This window comes from Tetrao urogallus, assembly GCF_951394365.1.
Source record: "Tetrao urogallus genome assembly, chromosome: 7".
Classification (NCBI taxonomy): Eukaryota; Metazoa; Chordata; class Aves; order Galliformes; family Phasianidae; genus Tetrao; species Tetrao urogallus.
The window spans coordinates 47,993,795-48,017,033 of NC_136820.1; the positions used below are offsets into that span (position 1 = coordinate 47,993,795).

At 43.5% G+C, this 23,239-nt stretch overlaps 1 protein-coding gene across 1 annotated transcript in view; it reads right to left on the reverse strand.

Annotated features, from left to right (window-relative positions):
- PTH1R (parathyroid hormone 1 receptor) overlaps positions 1–23,239 on the reverse strand; it is a gene marked incomplete at both ends in the record, with an annotated part of 103,712 nt that overhangs the window by 35,003 nt on the left and 45,470 nt on the right. Inside the window, one exon of the mRNA XM_079538707.1 lies at positions 16,426–16,531. Within this exon, the coding sequence (XP_079394833.1) occupies positions 16,426–16,531 (106 nt within the window). The remainder of the gene's footprint in view (positions 1–16,425; positions 16,532–23,239) is intronic.

Sequence of the window (23,239 nt, forward strand, 5' to 3'; positions counted from 1 at the left end):
TCACCAATTTTCACTGAGCTGAGCAGAAAGAGAGCGGGCAGGAGAAGAATATTGTGGGAGCTGTTTATCTCTGTCTGTTGTACAACTTCTTAACTTTTTTGGAATGGAATGATGTGATAGTTTCTGATGGATTTTTCTTTAAATCATTCTTGTTCCTCCCTTTTGTACACTGAAGAAAGCTAAAATACCACTGACAGAGAAACCCTGCCTCCTCCTGGGAAGGTCACCTCTGCACAGGACTCCCTCTTCCCTGTGTATGGCTTGCTTGCAGAAATCTATGATTAGTGCTTAGTGTAAGGAAAAACAGACACAAATCAAGAAAAATGTCCTTTCCCATCTTTTAAGTTTCCTTTTCCAAAAACTGATAGGTACGTAAGTATGTATTTAAAATACTTTGATTCTCACCTTGCAGTTTGCATGAACTTGCAAATTCATGGAATCACAGAATGGTTTGAGTTGGAAGGGACATTTCAGGGCCATGTGGTCCAACCCCCCTGCAATAAACTGTGAACACCCACAGCTCCATCAGGTGCTCAGAGCCCCATCCAGCCTGACCTTGGGTGTCTCCAGGGACATTTGGTGTTCACAACCTCTGGGAAACCTGTGCCAGTGCCTTGCTACCCTTATCATAAAAAAACTTTTTCCTTGTATCCAGACTAGATCTCCCCTCTTTCAGTTTGAAACCATTTCCCCTTGTCCCATCACAACGGGCTCTGGCACAGGCTACCCATGGAGGGGAGTGGGTTCAGATGTTTTACTGAGGAACATGTTTTAGTGGGGAGATATTGGTGATAGGTGAATGGTTGGACTGGATGATCTTAGAGGTCTTTTCCAACCTTGGTGATTCTATGATTACACAACCAAATCCAACCTAGTGCTTGCTACCCCTTTGCACTGGGCTGCATTAACTGCAGCCGTTGGTTAAGATCCAGCAGCATATTTGAGATGGAAAGCTAGCAGTGGTGAATCTGATCCATCTCCACTTTCAGAGCAGTCCCTGGACTCCATACTATTAGCAGCCCTCAAAAAAAGGAGTTTATCAGCAGCATACAAAGTGTCTGACAGGGAGAAATTACATGAAAATCAAAATAAAATAGAGCAGCCTGCTCTTATCTGCAAAAGAGCTCCAATAGCAAAGAAATGATAAGCCCAGCCAAGATCTCAGCATGTTTCTTCAATATCAAAGCTAATGCCTTCACAATCTTTCAGCCCAACTGTAATTTATCCTTTATAATGCACGTGCTTTCACAAGATTGAATAAGGATCCAGGATTGCTTTAAAAGCCTTTGGCTGGTGCAGGGCCCTCCAGGGTCGGAGCTGACAGTGATCAATTCAGTTTGCTGATATTTCGGGACATGAAAAACAACAGAAAAGCTCATCATTTAACAGCCTGATTCCTCATCTTTAATTTAGCGTTGATGAAAAGGACCAGCCTAATCACTGCCTATCATTTGAAGCATTAACTGAGAGCAGGGGCAGAGCAGCTGACATTCCTTGGCATCGATGTGATAAATAGGATGAAGTTCAGTGCGTGTTCTCTGCTCTGAGAAGGAGGAAGAACAGTACCAGGCTTTCCTATTCATGAAAGCTATGTAAGCCCTGTCCTTTGGCTAATTATTTTGCAGGATAACTTACACCATGAAAAAGTTTATTTTTTTTTCAGTTCTGTATAAACATCAGAAGAAAAAGAGGGGGAAAAAAGCCCCACAGAATTTGGATTAGGACAAAGGGTTATTTCTTTTGAGTTCTTACTGCAGAGAAGAAAATAAATAAGGATTTCATTTAGCCCTCAAAGTGCTGTTACCTAAAATAAAATAAATTCTTTTTACAAAATAAACTTGGGTCAGTTTAAAAATGAAAACTATGGATAAACTGTTGAGGAGAGAAAAAGAATCATCTGAATGCCATGCTCTGAAATACTCAAAGTCCTTCCACTTCTCTAATGGGTTTAGAACAATTTGCAAAGTTCAGCCTTCATTTGTAAGCAGATTAATTTAAAATTGCACTGCAAGATTTTGTTCGGAAAGAATTGATCTGGAGAAGTACTTTTACAAGCACTGGTAGAGGTTGCCCAGAGATGGTGGAAGCCCCGTTCATGGAGATACCAAGGTCAGGCTGGATGGGGCTCTGAGCACCTGATAGAGCTGTGGGTGTTCCTGTTCACTGCAGGGCAGTTGGACCAGATGGACTTTAAGGGTCCCTTCCAACTCAAACAATTCTATGATTCTAAGTACCTGGTGATGCTCCTTCCCCATACTGTAAACATACCCATACATATTTCCACACAGTGCACTCATTCAAAGGAAAACGGAATACAGAGTAATTTATTTTGGGGTACTTTAATTCTTCCTTATCTTCCCAGAAAAGCAGAAGGTTGAAGGCACTGTGCTGTTAGGACCCTTCTGGACTGCTGCAATATCAGTTGGGCAATCTGGGGAGACATCAGCTGTCCTGCTAATGTAAAAAAAATACCATCTTTGCCACATTTCACTGCATCTGAAATCATTCAGTGCTTTTGTGTATTCACCCATAGAACTGAGCCATACAGAGGTCTGATGGGACTGAAACTTCAGAAAGCATTTGAGTCTCCCAAGCAGTGCAAATGAATCTGTTGTGATTATCATAGACTATCATGACACAGAAGCATAGAATCATAGAATCATAGACTCATAGAATCATAGAATCACAGAATGGCCTGGGTTGAAAAGGACCACGATGCTCATCCAGCTCCAACCCCCTGCTGTGTTCAGAGTCACCAACCAGCAGCCCAGGCTGCCCAGAGCCACATCCAGCCTGGCCTTGAATGCCTCCAGGAATGGGGCATCTACAGCCACCTTGGGCAACGTGTTCCAGTGCCTCACCACCCTCTGTGTTAAAAACTTCCTCCTAATATCCAACCTAAACCTCCCCTGTCTCAGTTTAAAACCATTCCTCCTTGTCCTATCTTCTCCACCTCTTCATCATCCTCTAAAAAAGTAAGAAAACTCTCATCATTCCCTGCCTGTAAATTTCTTTGTGATGATTTGTAGAGACCATCCCCACATCAATTCCTTCTTCCATTGCCCTGCTGTCTCTACTCTGGTCTGCGCAGCCATGTGGCAACTTTACCATTAATGTGATGGGATGATGGTTGGACTAGATGATCGCAATGGTCTTCTCTAACCTTAATGACTTTATGATTCTGTGATTCTAATTTCACCATCTTGAGACCACTGGTGTGATAACTGGGACCAACTGGACCAAAGTCTGCATCATCTCTCTTCAATTTTCTTCTGCTTTGTTCAGTCTGGAGATCATTTAGCAATAGAATAGATGATGGGAAAGAAAGATTGTTCTGGCATTGTTCTGGAATCCAAACAAGACTTGTTGTTTTTCTGTTTTCCCAAGTATTTCCTCCAAATATTTTTTCTCAGTTTATAAAAATATTAACACTGCTAATAACTCAGCTTCTTCCTGCTGTTTTCCTGGTCACTTCTCAAAACAGATCCACATTGAATTACAAGAAGAAATCTGAAAAATGTCCAGGAGTTTCAGGAAAACAATATAAAAATCCATAAGCTGACAGTTTTTCTCTATGGTTATACTTTAGAAAAATCAATTTTACAACTTTTTCATTTAAACTGTCTTAAAAAATAAAAAATAAAATCCAACACCTGCAAGCAATGTGCTTTTGGCATGCTGAAAATGAGTCTCTCCTGAGACAATGTTGTTTAGAAGGATGGGTAATCATAAGGGATCCTGTTTTTTGTTGCTGATTGAAAAGCTCTTGACAAACTCATATTTTTTTTGGTGAAAAATAGTTTGAGGGTTCAAATATGCTGTTTAGATCAATGCAAGTGGGCAGGTTTGGGACAGGAGGTCGCACGTTCCAAATGAACTGGGAATATTAATCATTTCTTTCCTTGGAAGAAATGGTAGAATTCACTGAAGATGTAAGCCAAAAAGAATGCATAAATTTGAAGAAAACAAGCAAATCTGGTACACATCCCACATCTGATGTTGGACACGTATCAGTCATTTGGGCTGAGATGAATGGAGGATATGGCTTGTGTCTCAGGCATGTACATCAATGGGAGAAGCTCCTCTGCATCCAGAGCCGTAGTTGTAACACTTGTGGATGGAGGTAGGGAAGGTGGGAAAGGCCTCTGTCATCTCTGGCAGAACTGGGCTTGGACGTGTTTGAAGAAAGTTTGTGGGCTCTCCTTCAGCCAAGAAACTTAAACTCTTAAGATGGGTTCAGCAAAACCATTTGACTTGCTGGATCCAACAAGTAGATTTTCTCTGCAGTTGTTTCAAAAAGAAGAGATGCTCACAGGGCAAGCTGTTTTGGTTGGCAGTCCTGGGGTCCTTATTGTAACCAGTCCCCAGAACCTGGCATAATGCTTTCATTCATCAGATTTCAACCACTAATATATACATATTCAAGCCTCTATCCTCTGTCTGCACTTTTGGACTGCAAAGCCATCATTGTGGGGTTGATAGAAGTCAACTGCAGAGGCAGGAATTGAAGCTTTGTCTCCTAAAATATATTCTGCTTCTTCATCCCATCGTAGTTTGCTAGGAGAGGCTTCACAGGTCCTATGATGTTCTTGCCACTGGTCAAAGAAAACAGCCTCTCAGGGGAAAAGCTTGTAAATTCCTTTGTTGAAGAGGAACAGAAAGAAAAAATTCTTCCAAGAAAGAGAAGGACTGTTGGGTTGGGGAGATTTTGCTGGTGGCCCTGGAGGAAAATAAAGGCCTGGTCTACCTAAATGGACAACAGAATGAGAAAAGTTCTCATCCTATTGGTAAGCATTGTGAATGAAGATGAGCTTCATAAGTGGGAGAAGACGCATAAAGAAAAGTGCTTTAAATGGACAAAATTCTTACAAGAAATTAAGACAGAACTTCTACCCATCGGATGGGCCTTGTTCAGGATGAGGCTCTAGGGAGAAAAAGTTTCATGTTCCTAAGTGATTTTAAGATGGCATCTCACTAGATTAAATGGAGCATTAATAGGGCAGTCTGAATTATTCTTTCCTTCCCAAGGACAAAGAAGCCAACCCAACCCCTCCTATAAGTGGTTGTTATGCTCTCACCTCTTGATCTTGAGATACTCAGCTCATCATTCCTCAAGATGGAAGAAGCCACTGCAGAGCTCAGTCTCTGTTTTTTTCTCCTGCTATGCTGATGTAAACCTCACCTCCGGTTTCCTGATGCTTTTACTTTGCTTCTCAGACCATCTATCCAGCTCAACTGAGGCCTCATTCTTTCAAATCCCTTTTAACCTGGGTTCTTCGTGGAAAATCTCACATCTATACCAGCACTGAACATCTTACTCGTGTTGCCAAGACTTCTTGTTATTCACAGTAGGCTCTTTTCTGAGTGGTAAAAGTAGGACCTAATAATACATGCTTCTTAAGTGTACGTATACATTTGTTCATTTCAAATGATGGGATCTCAGTATCATGCAAATGGGATTATTTCCCAAACATTCTCAGATTTGTTGCCAACAGGTTGAAGGAGGCAATCTTGCCCCTCTGTTCTGCCATGGTGAGACCTCACCTAGATACTGCATCTAGATGTTGAGTCCTCAGTACAGGAGGTAATGAAGCATTGGCACAGGTTGCCCAGAGAGCTGGAGGATGCTCCATTCCTGGAGACATTCAAGGCTAGGCTGGACCAAACTCTGAGAACCTGATGGAGCTGGTGGTATCTGTGTTCATTGCAGGGTAGTTGGACTTGCTGGCCTTTAAAGATCCCTTCCAACTCAAACGATTCTATGATAAAATCTTGTTTCTCCCCCTAAAGCAGTTATTTCCCACCTACTGGGTACCTCATAGATTGTGACTGGCGTTATTGAAAACCAAACATTAAAGGATAGCTTCTGCAGCTCTGGGTGCCTTTGCTGCCAGTCACAGCACAGCAGACAAACCCAAGGAGACTGGCCTAGAACATCCATCCTGAATGCTCTGAAAGTAAATGATCCAAATCTTCAGTCATGAGGCTGAGAGACCAAAGTCTCAGCTGAAGTCAACCCCAAGGGCTCAGGGAACAAAGTCCCCAGTGAAATACTGAGGGATGTGTGTTGGTGTGTGATGGTGCTAAATGCTACTTTCATAGTTTTGTAGAATATCACAAGCTGGAGGGGACTCACATGGATCGTTGAGTCCAACTGCTTTCACTCACTGCTTTCTCAGGGGAAGGACTCAGGTCATAACTCTGCAGAGGCCATAACAGCACCACAAAATAATCGTTTTGACAAGTCAAGACATTTGGAAACCCATCAGCTCATGTAGAACTATGCAGAAGCCACAGCACCTCAGTGAAGGACACACTGTCAATTGCAATACACTGAGCAGATGTGAGTCAAAAGTCTGATTTATTTCTCCGCTTCTTCATGCCATTTTATCACAGTTCATCTTTGCTCATCTTCTAAGGCTGCACTGTAAAATCCTCCAGGCAGGGCATATGTTTAGTTCCTGGAGGTTACTATTAAAGTACCCATTCATCTTGGACTGTCATGAATACTCCCTTACAGTAGCACCGTACTACAGAGTAGTTATAGTTGCATAGATTACCATAGTTTTGGAACAGATGTGCCTTAAAGCTCTCCTTATTCCTCGAGGGTTGAAATCTCATTGCACAGAAATTGTCTTCATTATTGCAAGCCAATAAAGTATTCAGGATGGTGCACGTAAATGCTGTTTGATGTCACTGCCCTGGGACTTGTGTTCCCTGTGTGCTGCAGGTTGATAAAGTGGAGGAAAGAAGAGGGGAGAGAAATTTTGGGGCCATGCCTGCTCACTGCTCGTCTCCTAGAGTGCAGTGGGTGCTATTCTCTAATTCTCTCCTGCCTGATCTGTTTCCCTTTCCTCCTTCCTCTGGTTTCTTTCCCCCCGACTCTCAGTTCTGATCTCTATGCAAGTGGCACAAGCATGCAGAGAACACATTAAAACCATCTGTGAAGCTGCTTGGCAGCTGGGTAAATGCAAACATGGTCTTGAGGTGTTTATCTAGGGGTATGGAATTATAAATCAGCCCAACTTATTCTGGCATCATGCAAGGCATCAGGGAGACCACATTTGGAATACGGTGTGCAATTGTGGTCGCTCTATTACGGGAAGGACATTTGGTGGATTGTAAAAAGGCAGGGAGGAGCAACCAAAAAAATGACCCAGCATTTTAGGACAGGAGGGAGAGAAAGGGAGGGTTGGATGGCCAGTTTGTGGGGGTGTTTGGTGAAGCAGATTTATTTCATAGCTGGCTGTCAGAGCATGTATCATATAGATCTGTGGGTGGGAATGTGTGCAGAAAGGGGTGTCTGGTGGCACTGCCTCTGCAGCACAACACAGCAGGAGCACGTATCTGTTTTGGGGAAGGATGCTCTGCATGCCTCCAAGGACTTTTGCATGGCTGGCTAGGAACAGTGCATCCACGAAGACCTGTGTTTGTGAATAGGTTCTGTGTTCTGGGCAATGTGAGGAGTGGGATGGGATGTGTGGGTGGAGGTCCTGCATGCTATTACTCAGAGACATTCGGTGGTCTGTGCACTGGCATTTAATGGGCAGAATAACCCTTGAATGCTCAGTGCTGGAAGAAATGGACTTAAGAGGGGAAGGACACACGGGGCTGGGTGTTGCTCCTTGTCACAATAAGGCAGAATGGGAAATCCACAAAGTTCTAAGTGCTAACGGGACACAGTTGCAGAGTGTTGGCCACCATGACATCACTAGCTCATTTCACATGTTACCTGTCCCCCCACAACCCAACAGATGAACCTTCAGCATCCCATGTGGCAACACCCAACATACAGTACTGGCTGGGCTCATCCAAAGCATCCTCCTGTCCTCATTCTGTGGAATCCAGCTCTTCCAAAACCCTCCAGATCTCCTTCCAAGAGCTTATAGCACTGGTCAGAAATCATTAAATATAAATGTAGAAATTAGCATGGCAACAAGTATTTCAATGCATCTGTATGTGCTGTCATTCTCCATATACACATGAACCATTTACACCTATTGTTACCCCTAAGACCTGTTCCTTCTTTGCACCAAGACCAATTACTGCTTAGAACACATTTCTCAGTAGGACTGGAAAGCTTTAGGCCATAAACCCTCACAGGTTTTGTACAAACAGGGAGAGGCTAGAAAGAATAGGAGAAGATATGGAGTTTATAGTGAGCTGGGGTGTTTAGGGAAAATCCCGAACGCATTTGTGCCCTTTGACTTCAAGGCCACCTGAGGATACTCCCTACCTCTGAGGACAGCCAGGCAGGATGGATGACCAAGGGATGGTGGTGCTGGGCCTCTGGATAGAAAACACGGAGCAGGAATTGCTTCTGCAAGCCGAGAGATTGCCTAGGCTTGCATACAGGTCCTTTAGGGACAATGGAGCAATAAACTCAGGTGGGCAGCCCACATACCTTGGGTGAAAACACATGGCTTCTCAACTAAAAATAACCCCTCTCCCTAGCAAATAGGTTTGTTTATTAAAAAGAAAAAAAAAATAGAATGGAAAAAAAAGCACAACCATTTTGAGGCAAGCTGCAACACACCTAAGACTCTGAGAAAAGACTGCCGATGGCCTTCACTAATAACAGGTTTGTGTAAAAATCTCTCCTGCCCCACAAAATGTCCCATCTCCTTTTCCAAACCAGGGAAAGACAGGCTTTTAATTCACAGGCGAAAGAAAAAAAATCAGGTCTGATGGCTTATGGCTGGGAATTTCACTTCATCCCCTTCCAGGTTTAACTTTGGGGTGGCATCAGGCTGCCCACCATGGCTGAAATCTAATATTTATGTACGTAGACGAGAAATTTTAGGGTTTCCTGTTCTTTCTGAAAGTCTTTCATCTAGAGACTATATTTAAAGAAAGAAAAAAAAAAGGAGAAAAAATGAGAGAAAAGAAGAAAGGAAGCCAAATGCTTGTGGGGACAGAGGTTTTTCCTTTTGTGTGTGTGTGTGTGTGTGTTGTTTAGTTTCTTTTCTTTTTTTTTAATTATTATTTATTTAAATTTTTTAGCATCTTTCCCTCAGTACATTAGCTAAAAGCAGCAGATGAGGAACATATCCTGAAAGAGAGATGTGAGAAAGCACCACATGGGGCTGTACCCATGTCAGCCCCACTCCGTGTGGGTTGGAGCCCATGGCAAGTCCTGAGGCTCAGAGATGTACCTGGTGGTTAACCTGCAGAAAGCAGCACTGTCTATGAGGTCTGTGTCAGGAGGACACAGGGGTCTCAATCCTCTCCTAGCAACTTTAAAACTAATGAAAAGTAACATTTTTAGGGGACAAAAAGGAGAATTTGGAGTTTTTACAAACTGCGTATACATATATATATGTATATATATATAAATTTATTTGCTAGGTTTTTCTTATGGACTATCTAATCTACTAGTAATATCAGGTAGAACAGACACATGTCTCTGCTCTCCAGAAATGCTTGATGAGTCTACGCTGCACCCTGATGCTCCTTAGAACCATGGAATCACAGAATCATTAAGGTTGGAAAAGACCTCTGAGATCACCAACCCACCCCACCATGCACACTGACCACATCCCTCAGTGCCACATCTCCTTGGTTCTTGAACACCAACAGGGAAAGTGACTCCATCACTTCCCTGGGCAGCCTGTGCCTATGTATCCCCACTCTTTTGGAGAGTAAAATTCTCCTAATATCCAACCTGAACCTCTCCTGGTGCAACATGGGGCTATCTCCTCTAGTCCTATCACTGTTACCTGGGAGAAGAGGCTGACTCCCACCTCACTGTAACCTCCTTCCAGATAAATGTAGAATCTAATAAAGTCTCCCCCTATCCATGGAATTCCTCCAGACTGAGCCATCCCAATTCACAGAATCACAGAATGGCCAGGGTTGGAAAGGACCCCAAGGATCATGAATTTCCAACCCCCCTGCCGCATGCAGGGCCACCAACCTCCACATTTCATAGCAGCCCAGGCTGCCCAGGGCCCCATCCAACCTGGCCTTGAACACCTCAAGGGATGGACGGGGCATCCACAACTTCTGTGGGCAGCTGTTCCAGCACCTCACCACTCTCTCTGTGAAGAACTTCCTCCTGACATCCAACCTAAATCTTCCCTCCCTCAACTTAAAACCATTTCCAATTCCCTCAGCTGCTTCTCATAATAAGAATTGTGAAGCCCCTACCACTGTCAAAATGGGACTTAGGCATGTATGTTGTTAAATTGCATCCATCTTCTTTCAACTGAGCAAGACATTGCTGATCCATGGCAGCAGATAATGTATTTGAATACTCCACCTGACAGATTTGCCTGGTCAGTTTATCAGGGCGTGGGCCAAGGATCAGAGAAAAGTTAAAATTAAGACAGATGTTGAACTTCCAAAGGCTGGAAGCCTTTGGATGTCTCCTTCCAATAAACATCACCTTCCCGTGTTTATAAGAAAGTGAACACAACTATCCTTCATGCACCTGTCAGCCTCTTCCTTTTTTTCCCCCACAATGAGTTGTTCAAGTTTTAGGCACACTAGCCAGGTTTTACAGGCATTTTTGGCAGCTGGAGCTACGTGGAATCAGCCTTGAGACAAAGATTAAACCAACATTAGCCAGATCTGTAAATGTAGGCTGACAGGGACAACTTCAATAAGAACCTGGAAGCTGCTGCCATTTGGCACTGCAGCACAAGGCACATGGCACCTGCTAACTACCTTGCTAATTACCTGCTTCCAGAAGACAACACAGCTTGACTTGAGATGCTTATCTCTCTGAGCTTGCTGCTTACTGAAGAAGAGCTAATGAAGTCTATGCACAGGCAGGATCACATTTTCCAGTCAAAGAGCTTGTGCTGGTGTGTATCTCAGCCCAAATTCAAGCCCAAACTGGAAGAGTGTTGCACAGAAACCTGCTCCTCAATCTCATCCAGTAGTGCTGGACTTGCAGGTCCCTCCTGCAAATGGTCTTCTTCACTCACACTGAAGTGTGAAAAATATTTCTAACCTGTGATTAACAGGCAAACATGTTAAGAATGCAAAGCTGCAAGGAGAAAAAGGGACCAGCAAGTATCAGCACCGGAGTTTGATTCTGAGCTGATCTGGACTACCCTCTCACCTCTTAAGACCCACAGATCTCACTGTAATTCTGATATATCACATTATTCTGAATGAACATTAGCGTGGGGGAAAAAAGTGCTGAATGATGGCTGAAAGCAATGAGTCTGAGACAAATCAGTGCCCTCACTGAACTGAATGGGAATCTGCCAGCTCACACCAGGCAAAGAGCTGGCCTGAAAAATACACTCAGCAATGTGACAGGGAAAAAAAAGGAGGAGAATCCAGGTACCCATTGCACTGCAGGAAATTTCAAATGTGTTTTCCTCATTCCAAAACAAAACCAAAGGCTTTAAAGCGAGCATGATGATGAGAGTTTTGAGTTTCAGTCAAGTGGGATACGTCCAAAGACTTTCATTACTTTCTGTCCACCTGGATTCGAATCCTTGGAGCCTCACCTTGAATTCCAGGACAAAAGGAAATGTGGTTTGTGGTTTGTGCCCTGGCTGAAGAGTAAGGAGATGAGAATCCAAACCTTGGCTCTGCCACAGACTCTCCTTTGAGATGGGAGGTGAGGCGTTGAATATCCCTGTGCGTCAGCTCCCAAGAATGAGGACAGCAGCCCTACCGAGCTTTTATGCCAGCTTACGTGATATTTTGTTCTATCTAAAAATGTAGAAATTAAAAAATAAAAAAAAAATCAAGGTGTCCCAGATTCACTCATTGCTTCCAAAAATACAGATCATTGCCTACTACAGAGAGGAGCAAATAATGTCACTGTGCTGCCATTGCACCCAAGCAGAGGCAGAATTCAAACAGCCATCTGCCAGGTGGTATCTGGCAAGGGATAGCCAAGCTTTTGAAGAGGGATGGCCAAGCATCCATGGAACACCATGATAGCAGAGAGTGGATGCATGCACCCCTGGATGTGCAATTGAGCTACGTAGGTGGAATTAGGGGGGGCAACAAGGGATAAATTGCCTTGGGTTTCCAAAATGTTTGATGTTTAGCAGGCAATGCTCAATGCTTACCCCAATACCTTTCATTCCTGTTCCTCTCTCTATGATGATCCTCTTTTTTATGTGGCTGTATGAGGAAGCTGATTCAGCTGAAAAAACAAACTTCCTCCAAAAAGGCTCTTTCTCAAGCTCACCAGTTGCCCCATTTGGTCCTGCCCAAACTTGCATGCTAAGGAGAATCTGAAATAGCAAATTAATGGTTCCTGTGCTAAGAAAGTTGATCTCTGCACATGGGTCCTGTTGCCACCGTCCATTTCTGCTTCTTGGCTAAACTGTATTATCAAGAATATAGATGTATGTTGAACTCACTCCTTCTCTTAGGTACAGAGGTGCCCTCCGGGACAGGATAAGATGAAACACACAGTCAGGAGTCCCTGGGACTCCATCTTCTCCTTGTCTGAGAGGTGAGATATTACTGCTGCCTCCTGAAATCTCCCAGGTAAGCTATTCTGGCTGCCTCAGAGCTGGCAGAATAGAGCAACGCTGCATTCAGTCTAGTTCAAACATAGGTATGTTCTTGGAGTGTTAGTGAGATCAGATCTGCAGGAAGAAGCCCTCAAGGAGTGCCTTGGGAAAGCAGGAGCTGTCTGCAGAAGTGTGCATCCCACAGTTTAGAGAGCTGCAAGAGGGAGGCATCCCTGCATGCAGATGGCAATGGATGCTTACTTATCTTACGATCCTCTTCTGATGCTGTTCTGAAAGCTGTAACACTGGATGCAGAGGGGGGCAGACAGAACTCCACAGCGGAAATATGAGAGGCAGCACTCAGGCTGCACAGCAGTCTTACTTGGCACAGAGCTTGAGTGAGTATCTAGTGCAAAGTAGCTCTAAAACAGCCATAAGGTCAAAGGCCTCATTTCCTGTAACCTTTGTGGTTAAGAGCTTCCCTGGAGAGATGGGACTCTCAAGTCCTGAACTGCTGCTTGTTGACCTCAGCCAGGGGTTTTATGCTGGAACTCTCTCCTTTCCCAAACATCCTACACCACTGGGCTCTCTGCTGGGCTGTCCCACAGCTGAAGGCTGCTGCAATGCTCCTGGAGTAATACTGGCTGTGCAAGAAGATTAGAGCCGGGCAGCTTAGTCCCAGCTCTTGCTCTAGTGGTTTTTTGATACTTTTAGATAGAGTGAAGTAGAACTAATGGAAGAGATTTCAGTTTCCTTTTTCACCTTTCATATACCAGGCAGTAACAAACAACTAAATAAGGAAGACTGAAGAAGTCTCATCCTTTGACAACTGTGTGATGTGCCTTCCTTATGACACTCAAAACAGATAAACTACTCAACATCTACTGTACTGGAATCACCGATCCTTGATACCTGAGCCTCAAAGGCTACAGGGAAGATGCAATGTCTACAAAAGCCTCAGTATCCCTATCTTGCAACTCTAAATCACCTGGATTGGATTAACAGAAATGCTTGTTGGAAGGGACCTCTTAACATCTCTTGTCCAACCTTCAGTCTTAAAACCAACCCAAAGTTAGGTCAACCATGGCTTTGCCTACCCAACTCTTGAACACCTCTAAAGATAGAGATCCCACCACCACTCAAGCAAACTATTTCAGTTCTGGGTACCCTCTTAGCGATCACACCATCATCAGTAAGCACATAACACTGTATCCTAGGTGTTAGGTAGTTCATCTAAATAGCAATTGTGTGTTTAATCTGTGATCAGTTTCCAGAGACATTTAGGACTCAGATGTTATCAAGATGCCCTCCTCCATCCACTAACTCTAGAAGGAGATTGGATGTTCAAGTTCGTCAGTAATTTTCCTCTTCTATATGCCATCATCATCACTTTGACCACTTTGGCTAAAATTCACAATGTTCTCTTATGGCAACGGTTTTTGATTTACGGGCATAGAAACATTGGCATATTGATGACACAGGCTGCTATTATTATTAAATTAGAGGGCTAAAGGGCCATGGGCAGATCTCTCTGCCTGCAGAATCATGTTTTATTTTCAGGAAAGTCCAAGTCTTTCTGAGCCTGAATGGGAACATTTTGGGGAATAACTCTGTCCCACATCACTGCAAGTCCAAAGTCATGACAGAAGGGGCCTGGTGGGGTGATAACACAAGAATAATCCTATGCCACCCAAAGAGAAGCTCCTCAGGAACACTTTGAACAGTATCACAGTATCACAGGAGACTGCCTGAAGGCCTGGAGTGGTCATTCAGGATTTATCGTGCACCAAGTCACAACAATTGTGCCCCACTTCTGTATGTAGGGGATTGATGCATATTAATTCTGAGAATTGTGTTGCCCTTCCCAGATTTATTTCCTTTTTCCATTTGTGGTGAGGGAAGAAGCAATGGGATTAAGTCCTCCATATGGCTGAGAAGAGCACAGCTTCGTATGTCCCTGGGTGATTAGCACAAATAGAAACCAGACCCCAGTTTCCATATCAAAGGATGATGGAACTGGACCTAACCACTTTTCACATTGAGTTATGAAGCTTTTGTGCAGCAAAGACTAGGCATATAAGCCTTAGCCAAGAGATGCGATTATGCATATTGCCCTCTTTTGTTCTATTACTCCTCAGCCCCTGAGAGGGTCTAAAGCAACTTAGGAGCATGGAGGAGTGGGCAAACCACAGAACAGAGTTTGAGTTAGTCTGTTCACAAATACCTTACAGCACTGTTATCTCATGTGCACAAAAATATCTGGATGGCAGCTCTTCTGCTGAGTGGTTAGCTCTTTTCCAAATTGCATAACCTTCTGTCTCTGACCAAATCAGAGATGCTCTGAATTGCTGGGTGCTGAGGAGTCACACAGGTACTGCCAATGGAGGGATTTTTTTCTAAACAGTATTTTACATCTCTTAGGAAGGGTCAAAGAAGGATTAATTGTGCCTTTGGATTGGGGAATCCCTTGGAAATGAGTTTGATCCGACTATCTATTGCTGATAATCGCACTGACTCTTTACAGCCTTGACTGTACTGCTGTAGTGTATCAATCAAGATAATTATTCCTCCTTTTAACTATGCTATGTGGGATTGAGCAGAGCTTTTCTACAGAAGATGAAGCAGCAGACAGATTTATTACTTGGGCAGCTCAAGACAGCTTTTTCCAAGGCCAGGACTCAGTATGGATCCATGTGATATCTGAATGACAGAGGATTAGATTCCTCTCTGCCACAACCAAAGGAAGAAAGAGCCTTGCAGTTGAGGAGTCAGACCTTAAAACACAACCAATCTCTATCATTTCATTCCTTTGCTCTAACAAAGTGACTGTGGTAAAGAGCCCAATGTCTGCTTCTTGGTTAGACACAGTCACTGCCTCCACAGCCCTACTAACACTGCTGCTGCCAGTTAAGAGAGGTCAGTGCAAAATACTGATTGTCTCATACAGAAAGGGTAGAAAATAAGGTGTGAGATCAAGACCAGCTGGTAGATAGCACCAGATTCCACGGTAGGCAGGTGGTCTAAACTATAACAGAAGGAAATGCCTTTGCACATATGGTCTTTAATGAGGCACTAATTGGGCACTGGGTGAACAGGACAAAGAAGTACAGAGGATGTGGCTTGAGGTTTTGGCTGATGTGAAGCTGGAGGTCTGGAATAAAATGAAAGGTGGGGTTTTTACAACTCTTTTCTGTGATTTCCAGCAGGATAGGGACACCAGGAGGGCAGGCACACCTACTCCAAAGTCACAGCTGACTCTAAGAAGCTTTTCCTAACCTGGCAATGCAGTCTCCAAGTACTCCTGCCAGTAGGAAGAGGGATCTCTAAGATGAAGGTGATGAAGATCAAGGGTGAAGGTGAGAGGCAATCTAGCTTGCCCTCTTTCTCACATACAGTTGCAGAAGGGACAGGATGCCCACCCAGATCTCCCTGGGTGGGTGCAAGATGCCTCAATATATACAGCCCTGGTGCCAATAATTAACACATGTAAGACTGATGAAAGAAGTCAATGAGGGATGATTATTTTGCTGCCCACATGAGAGTTTCTTCTCCCTCCAGTCCTACATCTGGTAGCAATTTTACAGCTCCAAATAGAAAGGAAGTAGATGAGAGGGGCTTAGTCAAGCTCAGGCCCATATGAGGAGAGCAGAGACAGTATGCTAGAAGGAAACAGACGGAATTTGGGAAAGCTGTTTTGCTTCCCATAACACCTGCATTCTGCTGCAAAAGATGGAAAGGTGTATGGATTTTTTGTGTGAACTCCCATGCGTTGCTTGGGCTTTGGGTATGGCGATAAGGGCTGTAAATCCATGGGTGTAATTCTTGCACTCTTCAGACCCCTTGAGTTTCCAATATATTGTGCTATATAATCTCACTCAAAAAGCATTTTCTTGGGCTGCCTCACTCACATGCTCCAACCTACGCATTGCAGGGTTGAGGGGAAGGGTTGGGATTGTCCCAGCCATGCAGTCTGATTTGCTGTGGGAACACTCACCATGCACCTTGGGCACCTTGGCTTTCAGGTGTCGCTCGCACTTGGCCTTGGCTTTTAGCAGTAGAAAGATCTGCTCCTCTTTGGTGATGACATCATCAGCATCCACCTGCAGCGATGGGAAGAAATGAGGTTAAACCTCAGCATGGAAGAGCAGCGGGACACAAACTACTAAGATAATGCAAGTGTGATCTGAATGCAAAATCTCCATTGCATAAACAGTTTTCTCTACCAGCCTTGCTCTTCCCATCTCATTTCAGCAATTGGTGTCCCAAGCAACAGCTTTTGCAAGATGCCACACGGAAACACCTGTGCACACGGCAAAGGAAGTGCACATTCCAATTGCTTATATCTAGAACATGCATGTACCCACGAAGGGAGAGATTTCTTGGGTGGCATACCTCAGCTAGGAGAGATGAGGCTACTGCCCAAGGGAAAAAAAGCATAAATAATATTGGCACAGCATTTTTTAAACACTGGTCTTTTGGGGACATAGAAGTATAGTTAAATATAGCACTTAGAGAATGGCAAAGCAACGCTGTGCTTCCTGACATCAACCTCTTGGATAACACTGCCAAGGGTTAAATCATCAAAGGCTTCTCCCTTTAACAATCACAGCTTGGCATCAGTTTCCAACTTCTCATTCAGGCCTTCAGCCACGAGGCATCAGGTTCTATCAACATCGTTAGAGGAGTTAATGAGCTGACAGCATCTGTCTCTAAAGACTGAGGAACATCATCCTCCAGAGGTCAAGCTACAATAATGAGGAAGGGCTACAGGCAGAATTCTTTTCCCCAGAAACTACTTGCTGATACAAGATGTACAAGGCCCTCCAAGGCACTTGCTGGTTATGAAAACCCATCCTGCATCATGAAGATAGTGCATTCCCACTAGGCAAGGCTGCCTTCTGAAAGTATAGAGTGGGCTGGACCTACAGGTCCTTTGGTTGTTATAGCATGAAGAGTTTTGACCTAATGCAACACGGCTGCTTTCACTGGGAAAAAATTCTTTACTCAGAAAGTGACGAGGCACTGGCACTGCTGCCTGGAGTGGTTGTGGAGTCCCCATCCCTGGAGATGCTCAAGGCCAGGTTGGATGGGGCCCTGGGCAGCCTGCTCCAGTCGGTGCCAACCAGCCCATGGCAGGGGGTTGGAGCTGGATGATCTTTGAGGTCTCTTCCAACCCAAGCCATTCTGTGCCCACCTTACCCTCTAAGTGGTCTATGATCTGCAGTGAGTAAGGACAACTATGGATAGTATCTACCTGCTAGCATGCCTTCCTATTGAACACATACTTGTGAGATCTTTCAGGTTTGGGTCAACCGTGCTTTTCTGCCACATACAGCAGAAGAGTCTCTGCGATACTGGGGCTAGGATCCACAAAATCACCTCAAAAGCTAATTTAAAGAATGAAAGATCCACATACGGTGCCCCCGAGAGGAAGCTGGTGGCTGAGGTACTGGACTGAAAGAAGAAAGTGATGCAGTAAGTTGGATAAAATCACTGCTCCCCTCACCGCCTCCATTTCCCTAATATTAGTCTGCTTTGATTAGACTATGAAAGCAATAGGAGCAGCAGTTATGTTCCTCTGGATTTACATAAAACTTAGCAGTCACTTGTGATAGTGTAATGTAATCAAGAAGGGCTCCTGTATTGTGTTATAGAAATAAACTGTTGTTTTGTTTGTTTGTTTGTTTAATTTATAAACTTATATTGACTGCTGGTGAGATTGGCACCACTGTACATCTGTAATGCTAAAACTTATGACAGCACCCCACATCCTGATGGATTGAGCAGTTCTAAGCATCAATGCAAAGTACAAGCAGGCAAAGGAAAACACAAGAAAGAGAAGAAGTGAATTGCGGATGAGAAGGAAACCTGTAGACAGGTTATAGAGTCTGCCTAGAGTCTGAAGCAGGGCAAGAATGATATTTCATTGTATTCCCCCCAAACTTCCATCTTCAGAACATAATAATAACGGTTAATGAAGTCCTACTTAGCAGTAAATGCAGATTCTAGTTCACATGCTCTCTATAGAGGGGAACAGTGGATGTTTGAGCAGCTGATGTAGTAACAGACACGCAGATGGGTATCTAGATCTGATAATGGGATTCTGAGTAAAACAGAAGTTAGTTTTTCATGTTCTTGGAAAAAAATCCACATTAAAATCCCTCGTCAAAACCACATTAATGTTAATGCAAAAGAAAGCCACCCCTTTCCAGATGTTTGGCCACTCCAATTTAAGGCAACATCCAGCATTTCAACTCTTTCATTGGAAACATAAAACCTTTGGGTTAAATCCTGCTGTCATTTATAGCTGCACAAATCCTGAATGATTCCACCAAAGCCAGAGGAGTTAGTCTGGATTTATAGTGGCTGAATGGAGCAGAGTGTGACCTCAGGCATTTCAAATAATTCATCCCTTCTGTGCTTCACCCTGAGACTCCTTCAGCCATTCTTTGTGAGGGGGCAGCTCCTGCCAGCAGGATGTATGGCCTCTAGGCCAGGCACAGAAAATAAATTTTATTTCCCAGAAGCAAAGCTGAAGCACCAAGCACCGTGCCCAGAGAAGAGCAGAAAAGCTAGAACAGGGCTTGGAACTGAATCTGGGCTGATATGAGTACAGAGAGAAACGTTTGAGTTTTTGCTGATTCTAGGTGTCCCTGTTTGAGCAGGGTGTTGGACCTCCAGAGATCCCTTCCAACCTCAACCCTTCTGCGATCCTCCTTGGCTGAGGAAGACAAAACGTTCATGTAAATATGCACATGAAAAAGAATAGGCATTTTCATTAAGTCCTCTGGCTTTAAGGAGACAAGTGGTGGCATCATCCCTGGTGGTGCTCAAGAACCATGAAGACGTAGCACTGAGGGTCAGTGGGTATGGTGGGAATGGATCAATGGTTGAACACGGTGATCTTAGTGGTCTTTCCCACTCCCTTTCCCATTCCCTTAATGATTCCACGATAATGACCTCAATAATATTCTTTAGCTTCTGATTAGCCCCAAAGAGCTCAGGCAGTTGGAACAAATTGCCTTCAGATCCCTTCCAACTAAACCATTCAACTTCAAGAAAAATCTAAAATGCTGTTCTTTTGCTGCTGAATAATTCATGTTAAACACCTACAAAGCAAAACTGGTCCAACTGTTGGATACAATGGCTAAATGCAGTCCTGTGAACAGCAAAAAATATGCAGCCATGCTTTCTGTTGCTATGATGGAATTTGGGAACAAGTTTTAAGACTATAAAATATATATATATATTTTTTTTCAGTATATTTGACCATTATGCTGACCATTTTCAGTCAGCATAGGTACACAGTGTGCAAGCTTTCAAATGGTATGGATTGAGCTGCAATCAGACATTTAGCTCAGAAGTCTGATCAAGCCTCTCTACTGGTCTTTCATAAGCCCTATCTTAACAGAGAGGAATATCCCTCACTTAACAGTCATGCCTTATTCACATCATCTAGTTGCAAAATAGATAGACTCAAGAAATTAGACATATTTCAATCAGACTTAGCAAAGCTTCCTTTTTGACAAACAGTCTTGATACCTGATCCAAATAAAAAAATTCCTATAAAATTCCAAATAATAAATTCCTGTGGAATGGCCTTGCTGAAATCATTAACATATGGGTACATCAACTTATTTTAATCTGAATATCCCCAGGCAGCAAAAAATAAGTGGCTCCACTTTCTGATGCAGGAAGATCTTGAGTCACTGGCCACCAGAATCTGACAGCTGTAAGAGCTGTCTCTAGTTCCAAAGGCTGAAAGCTCCTGGGGATGCTCTGCCAGAACAGGTCAACTCAATAAATCTATTTTTACATTCCTATGGATACTTTTTCAAGGCAATAAAACATCATATCCTGCTGTGCATCTAAAAAAAAAAAAAAAAATGCATGTACACTTAAGATGTGCTATGCTCAGCACAACCTATTCTGTGCACCTGCTCTTCAGGACCAGGCAAAAGTAGATGAAGGGAAGGCACCAGAAGTATTTCTTTCAAGCTATAACCTGCATAGATTTACATATTCAACACTGCCATCATTTTTCACTAAGAACCTCTCCCACCTGCCTAGAGCTCACCTATTTACAGCTCAACTCCTTAATCTCTAATTCACTGGACACACATTAGTCAGTAGAAAGGAATTATTATAATAGCTCACAAAGATAAAACCTGCCTCGTTAGCCAACGCAGGACATCTATAAAAGCATTTACCCATCTGGGGTGTGTGAGTGTTTGTTTATCCAGGGTTCTTTAATACTCACTGCATATTCAACCACAGATATCAGCTGAGGTTCATGCCAAGCTACCAGCTGAACCAAGTCAGATCAGCTGTGCTTTTTTACAATTATAAAGAGACATGAATCAGGTAAAGGAGTTTTTCTTTTTAGAACCTGAAGTGAAGACAGAGCTTTTTATCCCAGAGTTTTCCCAGGTGGGGTGGTGATTTCCTTTCCTTCCTGGTGGATGGACATAAGTTATGGTGTTGTCCTTTTTTATCTATCTCTAATACCTAATTCTCTTTATGTAAGGGTTGCTTGTTTTCCTTCTACACACTGGACAAGGGTTGCAATTATAATATTTTAGAAGCTCTCAAAGTCTTTTTCTTTGTATGCGGGAATTTAATTAATGAGAGTTAAACTTGGTTTTATTTCAGGGTGAAGCATGCCTCTAATATAGAAAGAGAATACCTTAAAAACAAATAATCAGCAAAACAAAGCCTTCCTGTAAAACTTCTATTTACAGGAACATTCTATGTGAGGTGAGTTTCCCAATTGCTTCTATTGCTATTGGCTTAATAACAAGTATGGATCCAGCTCAAGAGCTGAGGGTATGGATGCTTTGACAGCTCTGCACCCCTGCAATGTCAGATTTTTTGGGAACAACTTTGATTTTACTCCCAAAGCAGGTGGCACAAAACATAATTGCCCTGAAGAGTGAGAGTTTCTTTGGGCACCTGCAATCTGCACTAACAGGTCACTTGAGGAGAGCTGACAAGATCTGCAGAAGGTAGGAGCTCAATTTTCACTGGCTTGAGCTGTGAAGGCAAGAAAAGCATTTGAGGAAAGTCCAAGATAGGTATATCCATCTAACTTAGTAGGATGAGGTCAGTGTGCCCCTGCAGACAGTAATCTCTGAAGAAGATCTGACAGCAAATCCTTTTCCATGAGCCCTTCCTAACGTGCTTCAGAATTAATTCCTGCATTGAGCTTATTTGACATGAAATTTATATAGACTCACAGATGTAACAGGCCTGGAAGCACACAAATAGGTGCAGGGGGACAGCTTTGCCCTGCTCTTCTGCTATTAATGAATGCATCTGAGAGTGATGGGGTCTCTTGCCTGGACTCCCCAGTTTTGCCAGTTCTCTCCCCTCAACTTCCCAGCACTGTTTTTTTTTTTTTTTTTTTTTTTTTTTGGTCAGAAGAAAAGAAAGTTCGCTGTGGGGAAAAGATTTGAGTTATTTTCTCTTCCCTTTGTTCAGAGAATGCAAAAATACAAAGCAGGAGACAGGTCAAGCTGGGAAGGGTGAAATGACAATGCTATCCAGAGCCCCTGTTAAATATCTTTTTATTATTATTTATTATTATTATTTTTTCCCTCTCTTCCTTTGCCCCCAGAGGAGGCCACAGACTAATTATGATAATGTTTTCTTGTATTTCCATTTCGTTGGCTGATCTCCCAGCCACTAAAGTAAACCCCAAATCTCAACGGGGAGGTCATATTCATCCTTGTTTATGGGACTCATTTTCAGAAATAACACTATCCTTTTTGTGAAACTTCCCTGGCAGCAGCTCAAAAAAATAGCTGAAGGCAAACAGATTCCTTGGTCAGGGTTGAGAGCATCGCAGCTGCTGGATGAGCCCAGTGCAAGGGACTGCTGGTGATCACCACCTTGGAGGGCAGTAGGCTGGGTATCTGGAGAAGGGAGAGGGGTATGAGAAAGAAGGGGTCTGTTGTGACAGGACAAGGGGAGATGGTTTCAAACTGAAAGAGGGGAGGTTTAGATTGGATATAAGGAAGGATTTTCTTATGATATGAGGGTGGTGAGGCACTGGCACAGATTACACAGAGAGATGCCCCACACCTGAGTGCACTCAAGGTCAGGCTGGGTGGGGCTCTGAGCACCTGATGGAGCTGTAGACATCCCTGTTCACTGCAGGGGAATTGGCCCAGATGGCTTTTGAGAGTCCCTTCCAACTCAAACAATTCTACGGAAAGGTAAATATGAAAATGAAACCTGCTCTACTAAATTTTGCAAGAATCAAGATATCTGTTCAGATCAGGAGGTTAATCCAACAGTGTTTAACCTAGGACCAGACCAGTGGCTACTACAGATGAGCATAACTCTGCTGAGATGAGAGCACCAGGCGGGTTAGAGGTCAGCCTGGGGTGCTGTGGCCTGGCAATGCAGACACGTGGCAAATCTAAGTCATGCCCCAGAGTAGCAATTCAGCTGCCTTTGACAGAAGCTGATGTGGTCTTCTACATAGGGTGAGGCAAATTGTTACCACAGAGCTTGTGGTAACACTGGGTTGCTCAGAAGAAGGAAAATTTGGCCGCATGTAGGAGATCAGGAGCACAAAGTGTTGCATGGATCAGTAATGGGGTAGCAATGTAGGATGGGGGAAGAACTGAGGTTCTGACATCTGTTTTTATCTTTTCTTTTTTTTCTTTTCTTTTTAATGAATGGGTTTAAGTGAGAAGGGAGGGACCCTCTGTTATTTTGTCATTGCATTCAGGTATCTTGTTTTTCTCTTTTTATCCTGTGCTTCTGCAAATGAGTATTTGTGCAAGCCTGCAATTCCTGAC